The following is a 16,008-nucleotide window of genomic DNA, read 5'->3' as shown; positions in this document are numbered from 1 at the left end:
CATTTATATTCATGGCTCCTTGGCTGTATGTTCCAACTGACTTCAATGTGCCATATCATGCGTACATGCAACACCTAATAATAGGGTTTTCATGCAAAATACATAGGGGACTGGGTGTATTTTCATCAACGTGTCATTATAAAATATATTGCTGCCACAACAATACTTTCCCTTGGCATTAGTTGCATGGCCACTGCTTTGGCATAATTGGAATATATTTATGTATTATTTAGTTGCCAAGGCCTAATAGGCTACACCTTGAAATATCTGTCTCCCTTTCTTCCTGCTTACTGTAGAATAGAGGTTATTTTTCCTTGGGTCCACCTCAAATGCTGATTTAGTTGTTTTTTTTCCCCTCACATTTTTTCTATCTATCTATCTATCTATCTATCTATCTATCTATCTATCTATCTATCTATCTATCTATCTAGCTATCTAGCTATCTATCTAGCTATCTATCTAGCTATCTAGCTATCTAGCTATCTATCTATCTATCGACATCAGGACTACATTTCCTACAATCAAGCAAATCTCGCAACTCGCGAGAGTTGAAAAGTAAACACGTCTGCACTTGCGCAGTAACGACAGAGCGGCTGCTAGTAGCAATTAGCAAAGCGGCGGAGGAGGAGAAAGACAAACGCAGCGAACAAAAACACATACAATGGCGACGGCGGCGACTACGGCTAGCGGGCCGACCACGGGCCCCGTCAGCGGCGGCGGGACCGCGGTGGGGCGCAAGAAAGATGGTAGCCCGTCCGCGAAATTCTGGGAGAGTTCCGAGACCATCTCCCAACTGGAGACGGTTCGTCTGTGGATCGGCAAGCACTACAAGAAGGTGAGCTACTTTAGCTTAGCATTAGCATGTCGACCCATTGATTCCAATGAAGGCCACTGGCGCGCTGACAATGGAGGACTGACGGGGTTTATCCAAAAGTCAGCCGCTTTGTGGATCAACTGGCATTTATTTGCTCTTTTTTGGGGGGGGAGACGGCTTTTCCAGCTTTGTATGTAATGTTGCGTAGTCTGTCTCACACTAAGAGCATATTTTAATGATGTACCTTTTATCCAATAGTCATACTTTGTAAAGCTAACCAGCTAGCACTAGCTAATGTTATTAAACATTAAACATTTACACTGTGGAAATTGAGGTGTAAAGTGCTAAACTGTCTGCTTACGCCACACATAGAAAGTGACATTGACAAATAATTACCAAATCAACAATTAATTCTGGTGACACAAAAGTCTTTATTCATGCTTGATTTATTATCATATCTGACTGTCTCTTGCATGCTTAATAGCTGTCTAGTTCAAATGACAATTTGTATTTACAGCAAGTATTTACTACAATATATATAGTTTCTGAGGTATAAATGAAAAAAATATCCTGTTGTTTAAAGAGGAACTCAAATCAAAGTTTTCTTTGCAATAATGTTCTATGTGCCCTGCTATTCTGATTAATAATACGATTGTGGAATAATTGTTAAGCAGATTAATCCATCCATTTTCAGACATTTTGGGACATTCTTAAACACCGCTCCTTGCTGTCAACTAAAATTGACATCTTGGGCTTGCATTGCCAATGTCATGTGACCAAACATAAAAAGATAAACTCTAACATTTGCAAAGCAAGCAAGAGGGTACCTTGAGCAAAACTTAAAAAAGAAAAAGAAAAGGTATGCGGTGTGTTTATAGTTCAGATTTTCAGGTATTCCATGAGAGTGTGTACTGTGATGTAATGTCAAATGTCTGTGTGTTGTTAGTACGTCCAGAATGACTCGCCTTCCAGCAAGTCTCTGGCTGGCCTGGTGGTGCAGCTGCTTCAGTTCCAGGAGGACTCGTTTGGACGCAAAGTCAACAATCCTGCTCTCACCAAGCTGCCGGTACCACCTCTTTACCTCCATCTTTACTTTCCAAGATGTCTGCTGCTGTTTGTGTTCTCACTGTTCATTTTCTCCCCCAAGGCCAAGTGTTTTCTGGACATGAAGGCCGGGGGCGCTCTCTGCCATATTCTAGGCTCCGTCTATAAGTTCAAGAGCGAGCAGGGCTGGTGAGTTTGTGCTTTAAAAATTTCAAATTTACATGGCAACAGCATGCAAATTCACCCTTCACATATGCTCAACTGCCATCGTCAGGCGGCGCTTTGACCTGCAGAACCCTTCCCGTATGGACAGGAATGTGGAGATGTTTTTAAATGTAGAGAAAAACTTGGTGCAGGTATGAAGGCATTGCAAAAGCAGTCATTTATCCACATTTGTAACGGTTTTGAACGTGTTATTCCAGAACAACTGCTTGACCCGACCTACCGTCTTCTTGTCTCCCGACATGGAAGCCAAGCAAGCCAGTAAGCTCAAAGATGCCATCAAGAGGCACCAGGTGAGCGTCAGATGGCAGCCACACGTCACCGTTTTGCTCCTTCTAGAACTTTGCTCTTTCTCTCGTAGGGTGCCATTACTGAGGACAAGTCCAAGGCTACACACCTCATTTTCCCGACTCCATCACAGCAGGATGAAGGTTAGTAGTCCTCAAGCTTTCTGTTTGATTTATTTATGTATTTATTTTTAAATCCTTCATTTTGAAATGGTGTATTTCAGAGGAATGGTTGCGTCCTGTCATGAGGAAAGATAAGCAGGTTCTGGTCCACTGGGGTCTCTACCCAGACAGGTGAGCATGAAGGAGGACTTGTAGAAGTTCACATGCGTCCTCCAGAAGTTTTGACTCTTAAAAGTTTCTTCTCGTCAGCTACGACACCTGGATGGCAGCTGGCGAGGTGGACGGCGACGTAGAGGAGCCGCCTAGCGCCGACCGACCTTGGAAGGTGAGCATGAGGATAAAATGTTTGCATGCTTCAATTTATTGTAAGTACAAAGCACAACACTGCGAGGTAACAAACGTAAAATGAAGATGTTGTGAAGTTTGTGTGGTCACTCAAAAGTCAGATTTTTGTTCGTAAAAATCCATGACTGAAAAGTACAGTGTAAAACGGCACCCCCCTCCTTCATGGCCTACTCTTATGTGGAGTTGCACAGATGAGGCAAGGCGATCTCAACAAAATATTTGCAGCTTGGATGAACAATACCTTGAGGCAAAAGCTTCCGACGTGGATTGATCACTGCTTTTGCAAAGTACAGGTTGAATGGACACTATGTCTTAAGGCAATGTTCAGCGTTATTGCCTTCCACCCGGCTCCCTTCTGGTTATAAAACAATGTGAAAATGGTTACACTCATATTGTTTTTTCACTCATCACCTTCTTCTTTAAAAAAAAAAAACAAAAAACAAAAACCCAAGGGGTTGGGAATGTCATTAAGTTGGCAACACTGACTGTGCCTTTGTAAAGTAGCTCCTCTCTGTTGCAAGTAGGGCTGAACAATTTTGATCATTTTTGTTTACCTTTTCAAATTCTAGCCATTGTGATTTGAAAATTGAACTGCAATGTTGAGTTTAAATTCAATAATTCAATTAATTGTTCAGCTATACTTCCAATCCCCACAGTTTGTTGGTCTATAGTGTGTTCTATAAGAATAAGAATGCAAACATGGCCCCTACCACAGGTCCATGCCAGGTGGGTCCTGGACACGGACGCCTTCAATGAGTGGATGAATGAGGAAGACTACGAGGTAGACGACAACAAGAAGCCCGTCACCTTCCGCCAGAAGATCTTCCTGAAGGAGGAGGAGGTAAATGTTACGAAAACGTAACACTTTGCTTATTTTGAGGTTGTTTGTTGTATGAGATGCTTGTGAAATGTCTTCTTGCATGAAGCTGCCCTGTCCGTCTGTCTTGTGTCTGTCTTGTGTCTGTCTTGTCTTGTCGTCATCCTTCCTCACGCCTTTTCTCTTCTTCCAAAGCACCTCAGGGTTTCTGTTCATGTTAACAAAAAATCTCTTCAATGAGCTCTTGCACTTAAAATTCAGAAGAATAGGAATTATCAATTGTGAGTCTGTTTACTTGCATGCGCACAATCTATGTGGCAATGATGTTAAGAGGCCTTTATTGCTGCACCAATTTAGCACTTTTTCCCCCCCCCCCCTAAATTTGATTCAGTAAAATATTTAAGTTTTTTTTTTAATATTCTTTTATTTAACTATACATGTTATGTATGAACAATTTTAATTAATGCATTTTATTAGATATTGTGAATTGTTGTATATCTATAGAAAATTGGTTAATCCATATTATTTAAATAATGTTTTAAAAAATATTAGCAAAATTACAATTTAATATAAACATTTTTGTTTAATTAAATGGCTACCCAAGCACAATTGAATTATAAATTAATATAACATTAGAATTAATTCTTATATTGTGGATATAAAGTTTTACATTGATTTATTTACTTTTTTTCTACATTAAATAATAGGATGATAGAAAATATAAAACATTAAATTAGTAAAATTCTTTTACATAAGATGTCATTGCCCCCCCCCCCCCCCCCACCCCCCCTCGTTTTTCCATTAATTGATTTGCTGTAAAAATGAACTAAAAATGTTTGTAAAGCAATTGAGCAGCTACCTTTAACAAATGTGGATTTCTTTCATCAAAAAATTAATTAATCATGTTCTCAAATTGTTTAAAACCTGAAGAAAATTCCAGTATTTGCATAATGTGAAATATTTGACTTTAATTATTTTAGTTAATTGGTTTTATTAAATAATTAACTGAATGCAAAATTTGTTGAAAAGTTCATTTTATAGAAGTTGTTTACTGATTTATAATGAAATTACATATAAGTTTAAAAAATGGGGTTATAAAAACAGTTTTACCTGTTTATTGACGTAAGTTTGTAACCATTCAACATATTAACTAGTTAAATGATTTATAGTAAATAAGAAAATGCAAACCTTAATATGTACACGTACCTTTTTAATAAGTTTTTATGTTTTAGTCAATAATCACATTTACATGAATTCTAAATGAAGTGCTGACAGTAGACAGGAACCCTGCTCGTGAGTCTACGCCACTGCATCCCCTTCCCTGCCTCCTCCCCGCCTGTTGCTTCCCCCCCTGGTGTGTGCGAACGTTCCATCCTCTCATTCTGCCACTCTTTTATCTCATCCTCCATCCCTCGCTCCCTCCGCGCTGCACGGGCGTTTGTCTGATCAGTCGTCTTCCCGTACGCCCGATCGCAAGGAGCGCAAGGCCAACTCGGCCGGCAAGAAGAGGAGGCGCTCACCCTCGCCGCCCAGCACACCCGCCGAGTCCCGCAAGAAAGGCGGAAAGAAGGGGTAAGGAACACGCCACGCAGCATATACCATGTCAGCCATAGACATCAAATTTATGCTGGAAGATACATCTGAATTTAATGGTGATTTCGATTTACATGCCTGAATCATGTGTCAAGTGTTGTTGGTGGCGTTGTTCATTGATGGGGGGAAGTCAGTGCGCACAAGTTCAAATAATTATTTTAGCAAGGAAAACTTGGTGGGCCACCGGGTATTACGTTTTTGTCATTTATAGGTTGTCGCTTTTATGAAGTTAAGTCCATTTACTTACCATACATCAGTTTCGGGGGCAGATTGAATAAATTCAATTTAGTGAACAACATGCATTTATTCAATGTCTATGATGTCAGCTATCAGCAAATCATCTGCGATACTGACGTCTACTTCCTTTTTCAGGAACCAGGGACATTACTGGAAGCGGCGAGGACACCGCGGCGAAGAGGAGGACACGGAGGATGACGTCACCAAGGACCTGGACGACTCGTCCGCTGGTGCGAGCATCGAGGAGGGAAGTGTTTCTAAGAGTGGTACGTTCCAAAATGTTTGTTTTTTTTATGTTTAGTGTTATTGCAATATTGACACTTTGTTGTGTCCACACAGCTCATTCAAAGAAGGACGCTGACAGCACACCTCTCAAAGGGGACAACGGAGCAGACATTGGTATGTGACAGCAGCACATCACTTTACAACCTACTAAAAATATTGATCATGTCAATTGTGCTATTTTTACTCTGTAGATGACATGGAGGATGACTCTGTGCTGTCTGGTGGAAAGGTAGCATTTTATTTCATTTAAATTGGCATATATACGTCAGTTAATCTCAAATAGAGAGAAAGAAATGCTATTAAAAATTCAGAATCATCATGACCAAAATGATCACTTTGCGTTCAGGATGACGAGGATCAGAACAAAGCAGAGTTGAGCCGCCTGATGGACACGGGCGAGGATAACGTGACTGAGCAGACGCACCACATCGTCATTCCCAGCTATAGCGCCTGGTTCGACTACAACTGGTGAGTCGGCGACCCCGAAGGCCCCGCGAAACTTGGACTTTATTTAAAGCATCACCTGTTTTCTTCTCCCATTTCAGCATCCACGAGATCGAAAGGAGAGCACTGCCAGAGTTTTTCAATGGGAAGAACAAGTCCAAAACTCCAGAAATGTGAGCACCGAAATGCAGCAAAATTAGGACAACAGTTCCTTAAGTCATATTTTTGGGGAGAAATGAATATTGAGTAGTAGAAAGTCCTGTTTTGTTTTTACCTTTTTTGGGGGGGGGGTGAAAATGAGTAGTCATAATGTGCAAATAAATGTATGTTAATAAATTTTAGGGGAAGAGAAAGAAATGTAAGATTTATGATTCAAATCATTTTTGAGAGAAAAGTAAAATTTTATGTGAATAGTCATATTGTTGGGAGGTTAAAGCTCCAATATTTATGTGGATAAAATAATTTTTAGTTGACCAAAAAAAAAAAAAAAGATACATTTTACAATAATATTCTTTTGTGGGGGAGTGAGAAAATGCTTGTATTTATCTAGAGAGGAAAAACAGTCATGACAAAATTTGTCATTTTTGGAGACTAAAAATATATTTTGTAGTCATTCTTTGGAGAAAAAATATTACAAGAATAGTCTTATTTATGTGGGGAAAATGAAACGTCTGTAATTTTACAATAAGTCATATCCTGGATTTGTTTTTTTTAGTTTTTTTGTTTTTTAAATTCTGAATATTGTGTTTTTGGGGTCAGGGGTATGAGGTTCATATTTTGGGGGATTTTATTTTTTTCGCAAGAAATTCTTTCACACGAGAAAATGTAAATAAAATGTTTGAAAAAAAAATGTTTCTAAAAAATAATAATAAATGCAAATGTATTGTACATAAAAGTTAAATGCAACTGAAATGTAGTTTAAAAATATACTGTAATGGATTTTATTTTTTTAAGCCACACTGTAATATAATTACTTAGCTGACTAGAGAGAGCCCTACATACCGAACTTAAGAGAATCACGAAGTAGTGGGTAAGTTTTACTAAAGTATGAGTTTGAAAAAAATAATGACTTTTTTTCCCGCTTATTAAACATACAGCGACATTATTATGTCAACAACTTCCGCTCATGTTTTTGTTCCCTCGCTCCCAAACAGATATCTAGCCTACCGCAACTTCATGATCGACACTTACCGCCTCAACCCCCAAGAGTACCTCACCTCCACCTCCTGCCGCAGGAACCTGACGGGGGACGTTTGTGCCATCATGAGGTGAGTCTGCATTGTCAGCCAAAAGTTCAAAGTTAATTTTTCGTGAATAGGCATATTTTTAGTTATTAGTCTTAACAGAATAAAAGGGGGGGGGGGGAGAAGAGTAATTTTCCCAATAATTAAGTCTGCTTTTGTGCGTCCCTAATGTTGATCTGTAAATGCTGATGTGTCATATTGTGTGCAGGGCTCATGCTTTCCTGGAGCAGTGGGGCTTGGTGAACTACCAGGTGGATTCAGACAGTAGACCTTTGCCCATGGGACCCCCACCCACCCCCCACTTCACCGTGCTGGCCGACACGCCCTCTGGCCTCATGCCCCTCAACCACAGACCTCCGCCGGTAAGGGTGTGGAATGGAAAGCAGCAGCAGGAGCAGGAGGCGGCGGCGAGTGGCAACAACGTGACTTTGCGTGCGTGTCCTTCAATGTTGCAGATTCCGCCGCCGCCGCAGATGGCCAATTTCCCTGACAAAATGAAAGACAAAGCCATCGACCTCCAGAACTTTGGCCTCCGCACCGATCAGTACAAGAAGAATTCAAAGGTCTGAAGCTCTCATTTATATACACGTCATTCTCTAAAGGCAATGAAAGTGATACATGAGCCCAGACCTCCACCAAGGCTTCCTCACCTGTGAGCTAAATTAACGAAAGTCATTTTAGCTGTTATAAGGTTTCCGCGAGTCATTAAAAAATGTTTTAATATTTTTTTTTATTATTAAAATGTTTGTGATGTATACATTTAACATAAACCTTCATGAAATGGCTACACAAGCATGATTTAATTGTATATTTTAATGTACAACAGAAGTAATTTTATAGTGGATAGACATAGTTTTACATTTATTCATTTATTTTTTGTTTCACAATAAATAATACGATGTTTAAAAACATAAAACATTAAATTAGTAAAATATTTTTACATAAGGTATTTTTTCCTTTTTCAATTTATTTATCTCATTAATTTAACAGTGATTGATTTAAAATGTTGCCACTTGAACAAATAAGGCAAGACAGCTTTATTTATGTAGTGCATTTCAAAACAAGGTAACAAAATGTGCTTCACATAACTAAAAGTACATTTTAAAGCATTTACTAACAGGACTTTATAATATGTAAAAGTAAAGAAATAATCTTGTATTGATCATTTGTTTGTGTTTTACTGCTTTCAGGGTAAATCAGTGGTGTCCTCTCGAGACTGGACCGAGCAGGAGACTTTGCTCCTGCTGGAGGTCAGTCCTCCCCATTCACATTTTTAATGTTTATCTACAAGCACCCCAAAGCACAGAATGTTTTTTGTTTTTTTTGTTTTTTTCACCCGGCAGGCTCTCGAGATGTACAAAGATGACTGGAACAAAGTGTCGGAGCACGTGGGCTCACGCACGCAAGACGAGTGCATCCTGCACTTCCTGCGTCTGCCCATCGAGGATCCCTACCTGGAGAGTTCGGAGTCGTCGTTGGGCCCGCTCGCCTACCAGCCCATCCCCTTCAGCCAGTCGGGAAACCCCGTCATGAGCACAGTCGCCTTCCTGGCTTCCGTGGTGGACCCCAGGGTGGCGTCCGCTGCCGCCAGGGCCGCGCTGGGTAACTACTATATACACCTACAAGAAAATACGTCTCGCGTCTCGTGCAACAAATGATGTCAGCGTACTTATTCGGGTGTGTCACATGTTTGTGCAGAGGAGTTCTCGCGTGTACGTGAGGAGGTTCCTGCCGAGCTGGTGGAGGCTCACGTGAAGAAGGTGCAAGAGGCGGCCAGGAACACGGGCAAGGTGGATCCCGCCTTCGGACTGGAGAGCAGCGGCATTGCTGGCACTGCCCCCGATGAGCCAGAGAAGACAGGTGGGTCTCACTTGCCACGGTTAAACGAAAAACCCTAAAGCAATATCAGTAGTTTCACAAAATCTTATTTTCACGTGTGCAACCACTAGAGGGCTGCAGACTGTAGCAGTGCTGTTGTTTGTCAGATGTGTGTGTGTGTGTGTGTTCACATTCCGCCACGTTAACCAGTGGATTAAAACTGCAGAGCAGATGGGGTAAGGGAACACGTGGGGGGGAGGGGCTGTAGGAAAATGGGTCATCACACATCATCATGTTTTTCCCCCACTGCCATCATCTTCATCATCGTCATATGTTATTCTCGATTAAATCTGACTTTAGATGTTTTTCTCTCTGCCACCATCATGTTATTCCTGATTAAAGGTCACATGGAATCAACGTGCTTCATCCATGTTTTCGCATTCTAAATATGTACACATGACACATATCAAATGCTATTCATATGAATTCAAAATATGCAGCTGTTTTTGATGCCTTTAAAAAATGCACAACTTCTCTAGAAAATGTACAACTTTTCTTACAATTGCTATATAACATTTTCTCGAACATACAAAGGCAACAACCTTTTCCTCATACTTCTTTCTAGATAATGTACAATGTTCTCAAATGCTTTTTTTTTTCTTTTTCTAGAACTTTGCAACTTTTCTTCTAGAAGAATAGATCCCCTTCCCCTTTTTTAAATGAATAATAGTTTACTGGTAATTTTTGATTTCTACATTTTTTGCCAAAAATGTTTTTTTTGTTTTTGTTTTTTTTTCCCCTCTCTTGCAGAAAATCACTTATGTTTCATATAACGATTCATTGCTTGGGGTGAAAATAGGACTATTTTAATAAAAAAAATATACACACTAATATATATATATATATATATATATATATATATATATAGATACAAAAAATACACTTTTTTTTCCCCCCCAAGATAATACTTTTTTTTTTTTTAGCAAATACACAATATGCATTGGGGTTTTTTTCATTATACAACCTTTTCTAGAAAATATGCAAGGAATCTTTTTCAAACGAAAATTTACAGGATCCTTTTCAGATTTTTTATTTATTTATTTTTTTTGAATATAAAACAGTTTTCTCAAATGCTTTTGTAAAATAAATGATAAGGAATATGCAACTTTTGAAGTACTGTATTATTCCACTGTGGCGCTAAAATTTCTTTTTTTTTTCCCCCATCCCTTGCAGAAGCCACAGATGGCGACAAGACCGAGACGGACACAGACTCCCAGCAGGGGGACAAGGTGACATGGCTAATCTATTGACGTCCTGTTCTGGTGTGTGGAAAAAAGAGCAGACGGACAAAACGAGTCGATGGATTCCAATCTGTCCAATGAGAGACACGCACGCACTTTAATGATTGTCCCAAAAAGGAGTCAAAAATACATCAGAACACAATTTACTTTGTTTGACAGCAATTATGTCACTTTCACATACTTACATACTTTATGAATATTTTATGAAGTGTAAAATGTCTGTCTTACTCCGCCAGGCTGAGTCCAAGGATGAGGCAGAGAAGCCCAGCGAGTCCGCTGAGAAAAGTGACAAGATTGAGGCGCCTGAGAAAGTGAAGAAGGAGGCCGGGGAGGTTTCAGAGCGAGAGGATGAGAGCGAAGACGGACACGAGGCCAAGGCCACGCCTGCTGGTTGGTCACCTTCTTCATTTTTGAGTTCACACTTGGCTGCATTGTTGGTAATGCAACATGCCGATTGTCACGTGACACGTTGATGTATCGTGTCTTCCCTCCTGCCAGACAAAGACGAAGACGAGTCCATGGAGACGTCGTCCTCTGAACAGGAGAAGGACGAGAAAGCCACCGCGGAGGAAGGAGAGGAGAAGAGGAAAAAGATGGAGCACGACATGGGCGAAGGAAACATCGCCACAGCGGCCGCCGCCGCCCTGGCGTCGGCTGCCACCAAGGCCAAGGTGACGCGTCGCATCATCAAGTCACGTGAGCGCTCGTGCGCTCCCGTTGTAAATATCTTGGATGCCATGTTCTGGTCAGCACCTGGCGGCTGTGGAGGAGAGGAAGATCAAGTCACTTGTGGCGCTGCTGGTGGAGACTCAGATGAAGAAGTTGGAGATCAAGCTGAGGCACTTTGAGGAGCTCGAAACCATCATGGACCGCGAAAAGGAGGCTGTAAGTTGCACACAAGACTTTAACCCCAGTAGCTACATTTCCATTGCCCTTTAACCGCCTGTAACTCATGTTACGGTGCAGACAGATAGAATGGATTCCAACAACGATGTCCGCCGTGTCTCGCTTGTTGCCTGCGGTAACAGCCATTTCTCATGCAATGATATGGAATGTGCAATGATCAGCGGCATACTGGCTCTATAGCTAAATCGCTTTGTGCTTAAAACTACTTATCCCCTACTTCCTGTAACCCTAAAATGTTGTTGTTCCCGGAGGCTGCATTGGTTAAAAATAATTTAAAGTTTCTGTTGTTTTCTGGCGTCTTCCCTGTTAAATTAACCAGACATGGCAGGACAGGCTTTTCAAGCTCCTCTCCTTTTATTCAACACCTTCTCGAACAAGGCTCGTTGGGTTACGCCGCTCTTTTGCGCTCATGACGTGCAGTCAGGGTTATTATAGTTTTGGAATTTTTCATTTTAGTTAGTTTTGATTTCGTTTTCGAGTTTTGTATTTTAAATGTATTTAGTTTTAATTCGTTTTCAGGATGGTTCTGTTAATTTTGATTACTTTTAGTTATTTAATAAATACTTAGTTTTAGTTAGTTTAAGTATTGGTTTTAGTTTTTTTGTATTGTGTGCAATATTTAAAAAAAACACCATTGGAGTGATGTCATCTGAAGGTGCTTTTCCATTGGCTACTGCTAGATGACGTCACTTCTGTGTGACACACTTTCAAACGTCTTTATTCATTTTAATATAAAAATAAATCTCCTTTAAATCGTCCCCAAAGGCTCATGCATTAAATTCATTCCCAAAGACTAAAATGGACATTTTTGCTATAATTAGACTTAGCTTTGTAAACATACAATGTAGTTTCAGTTAGTTTTCGTTTTTTAAAAAAGCATTTTCCATTTTTATTTTATTTAATTAACAAAATAGTTTTTTGAATTTTAGTTTTAGGTTTTTCGTTCATTTTAACCAAAATAACCTTGCGTGCAGTATACAAAACACTTCAGCATGTAAAACTAAAACACAATACCAAAATTAATAATTCTCAAAACAAATATTAGTCAATTGCAAGTAAATTAAAAACACACATTGGCAAACAACGTCGTGTTAACATTCCTTTCCTCTGTGACCGGGCGGGTGTCACATGACTACTAATGCGCAAAAAGTGTTTCCATTGCACTTTTGCAAAACGCTTCTATTTCGACACGTCACAAAAACCACCTCATGAGAGTTCAAAAAACTTTTTTACTTCGAAAATCCAGTGTTTCCATTTCCAGCTTGCTTTTGCAAAACTTGCCTTTTGTGCAAAACTAAGGGTAATGGAAACGTCCCTAAGCGTGCCTGCGCACGTGTGTACCTGTGTGTGTATTCCTGTGCTTGTGTGTTGCTGCGTTCTTGTGTTATGTCCCCCCCCAACCCCCCAAGTGAGAGCAGTAAAAAGTTCTTTTTAAGGATTTGTTTACATTCTCTCCTGAGCTGCTGGGCAGATTCACAAACTCTACCGAAGCGCTCCAGTCACCGAATCTGAAGTGTTGTTCCTTTGGTAACAGCATGTCAGCAACGTTTTTGACAATTTGGTTGAGTTTCTTTCTCACAAATGACCTCCCATGTACTTCGTCTCATGTTGTTGGGTTTTTTTTTTCCCCAGTTGGAGCTCCAGCGTCAGCAGCTGTTGACCGAACGTCAAGCCTTCCACATGGAGCAGCTCAAGTACGCCGAGATGAAGGCTCGCCAGCAGATGGAGCAGCAGGCGGCAGCCGCCGCAGCCGCCCAGGCTCAGGGCCACGCCCCCGGTCCCGGACCCCACCCGGGACCGCCCGGCATGCATCCCGGCGGCCCCCCTCCACACCACGCAGCCCCGCCGCCTCACCACGGCGGACCCCCGCCGGGCGCCGCCATGCACCCCGGTTACCCCCCCTTGGGTCACCACCCCATGGCCCCCCACCACCCGGGTCAGACAGGTGAGGCTGAGCTCTAGTCACACCTGCAGACACCATTAAGTGTCACATGTGAGATTTTTTATTTATTTTTTTCTCGTAAGCTCCCATGGGCCCGGGACAGCCCCTGCCTGGACGTATGATGGCTGGACCGCCCACCGCTGGACCGCCACCTGGCGGGATGCCTCCCATGATGCCCCCGCGCCACCCGGGAGCACCCAATGGCATGTGTGCGTAGTATATGCCCCTTCCGCCCTCACTTCATTTGACATGACGTGCGTGCGCCGTCACTTGATTATCAGACATGTAACATGACCAAGGTTATTTTAGTTAACTAAAACTTACGAAAAAAAAAAACCTAAAACAATTTCGTTAACGAAATAAATTAAACTAAAATGCTTTTTAAAAAACGAAAGCTAACTATAATTATAGCAAAAATGTCCTTCGTTTTCATCTTCACACCGATTCCATCTTTCTTTTACAGAAATGTGCTATTTGTGTCGTTTGCGGCTGTGGATACAGACCACACAAATCCATTATGTATACAACTAAAAAAAAAAATAAATTTCATGAATTGATGGAGTTTAACCGTCTTAAAATAATATTTAAAGCCCATCATGAAAGTTTACCAATTAATATACAAATTAAATTTAAAAAAAAAAAAAGAGAGAAAGTGAGTATAAATTAAGAGGAACAGATATTTTCTCTAAAACAAAATATAGAACAAAACAAAAAGAACGATGTATTTCAACTCAAAGCGGAACGTTTTCTGTTTTTTAGAGAAAACGCTATGAATATTTGAGAAGGTAAACTGTATTTTAGTTATATCATTTGCAATTAACTAATTTTATGAAAAAAAGTCTTTACCCACTTCTGATCAAAAGCCTTCCACCAAGTTTTATTTTTGACAAATTAGTAATTTTAAATTTTATTTTATTTTGGCTGCACCAAAATAAATTTTCTTTCACACAAGATCCCAAAATAAATCATGTTACATCTCCTGTCATTGGTAACTAGAATGTAAACAGCAGCAGCCAATAGAAAAGCACCTTCAGATGACGTCGCTCGCCTGGTTTTTGAATGTTGTATAATAATATATATATATTTATTATTATTATTGTATTTTTTATTATTCTCCATCAGACCCTGGACCAGCGCCGGCACAGCCTGATGGAGTACCCCCACTCCCTGTTGGCCCTCCAGCACCCTCTGGTGGCCGTGCAGCAGACAACTGAGACCCCGCCCCCTACACACACACGCACACACACTTGCAGCCTCTTTTATTGGCCTTTGCAACTCATCAATACCACCATTTGACAAACATCTTCTTGGACACACAAACACACACTCAGGGCTCTGTTCGGTGGCGAGGGTGACACACATACAACACACACATACATGTTCTATACACTGTTTCTGAATAGTCGGGCCTGATGGAGGCTGCAGACAAACACTGTACAAAATGACAACCTCCGACCTGGCGAGTGAACCTCTCGTCAAAACTTACACTGAATGTGTGTGCGCGCGTGCGTGTGTCAAACGTGAACTGAATGTGTGAGTGCTTGCCTGCCTGCCTGCGTGTGCGTCAAGGTGCTTGCGCGTGTGTGAAACGTAACACTGAATGTTTGTGGGTGCGTTGACCATTGTGAGGCCTCTCCGACTTTTCTGCGCCCGCTAACCAAAACAAATGACGATTCAAACTTGCGCGCTTGGCCCCTCCCACTCTCAAATCTTCGCACTGAAGTTGACACACATATGCTCACGCACACCGGCTGCCTTTGTCGGTGCGACTACATCTTGCTGAGCGCCTAAGCCCCGCCCCTCCTCTGCTTCATAACGCTGCCTACCTCGCTAGCCCCGCCCTCCTCTCGCCTCTGCTCTCCCTCCTGCGCTTTGATTGGTCAACCGTGTTGGACAAACCTTAATGTCTGTAATGTGTGCACCTGTAGGTTGTCAGCGAACACGTATATGAACTTTATTCTAGTTTTTCAAATAAGAGTATAAATGAGTCAAGTGCGGTCCACACACAAAGTGACTGAACAGCTAGCACTGTTAGTATCTCTGCTACCTCCTTTTCCTCCTCCTGGCTGGCTACCTCTTCTAGAACCTTCCTCTGGCTTCTCTTGTAGAACCCTTAGCCTCTTAGCCTCCTGCTACCTCTATTTCCTGTTACCTGTGGGGTTTTTTTTTGTTTTGGGGTTGTTTTTTTGTTTGTTTGTTTTTTCTTTTGGCAAAGCGACCTCGTGATATCACAGCACGCCGTCGCAGGCAGGCTAGCGATCCTGTATGTTTCACCACTGTCGCGTATATGATCTTTAATGGCTACTATTGGTATTTTTAAAGGAATTGCTTTGTGTAGATGAATTTGTTGTGTTCTTTGTAGCTTTTTCCTTTGATATTTGTACCTGGTCTGTTTGCTACGTGGACTGACACGCTGGCCAATAAAATGTTTTCTACAAACACTCCTCTCAGTCTTTGAATATCCTGTCGGCCCATATATATATATATATATATATATATATAAAAATCAATCCATCCATCCATTTTCTGTTACCGCTTATTCCTCACGAGGGTCGCGGGGGGTGCTGGTGCCTATCTCAGCTGGCT

At 41.2% G+C, this 16,008-nt stretch overlaps 1 protein-coding gene across 5 annotated transcripts; it reads left to right on the top strand.

Moving 5' to 3' along the window:
* Positions 1-569: 569 nt before the first annotated feature.
* Positions 570-15,863, top strand: LOC144022281 (SWI/SNF complex subunit SMARCC1-like). Of its 5 annotated transcripts, none has more exons than XM_077526970.1 (28): positions 571-835; positions 1,761-1,880; positions 1,962-2,047; positions 2,133-2,214; positions 2,281-2,373; positions 2,442-2,511; positions 2,592-2,661; positions 2,740-2,815; positions 3,551-3,676; positions 5,130-5,224; positions 5,618-5,748; positions 5,822-5,881; positions 5,959-5,996; positions 6,114-6,235; positions 6,313-6,384; positions 7,366-7,479; positions 7,664-7,817; positions 7,911-8,018; positions 8,646-8,705; positions 8,799-9,057; positions 9,154-9,315; positions 10,507-10,562; positions 10,811-10,964; positions 11,073-11,245; positions 11,325-11,459; positions 13,113-13,425; positions 13,506-13,631; positions 14,545-15,863. In XM_077526970.1, the coding sequence occupies exons 1-28, from the start codon at positions 662-664 to the stop codon at positions 14,634-14,636; spliced, it is 3,321 nt and encodes a 1,106-aa protein (XP_077383096.1). In that variant the 5' UTR covers positions 571-661; the 3' UTR covers positions 14,637-15,863. The 5 variants fall into 5 exon arrangements, with proteins under 5 accessions (XP_077383094.1, XP_077383093.1, XP_077383092.1 ...); XM_077526969.1 differs by having other exon boundaries at positions 5,103-5,224; XM_077526968.1 differs by having other exon boundaries at positions 570-835; positions 7,664-8,018.
* The last annotated feature ends 145 nt before the right edge of the window (positions 15,864-16,008 follow it).

Source organism: Festucalex cinctus, chromosome 7 (genome assembly GCF_051991245.1).
Source record: "Festucalex cinctus isolate MCC-2025b chromosome 7, RoL_Fcin_1.0, whole genome shotgun sequence".
NCBI classification, from domain to species: domain Eukaryota; kingdom Metazoa; phylum Chordata; class Actinopteri; order Syngnathiformes; family Syngnathidae; genus Festucalex; species Festucalex cinctus.
Note: the sequence above shows the minus strand (reverse complement) of the source record. Positions and strands in the feature narration are given on the sequence as shown.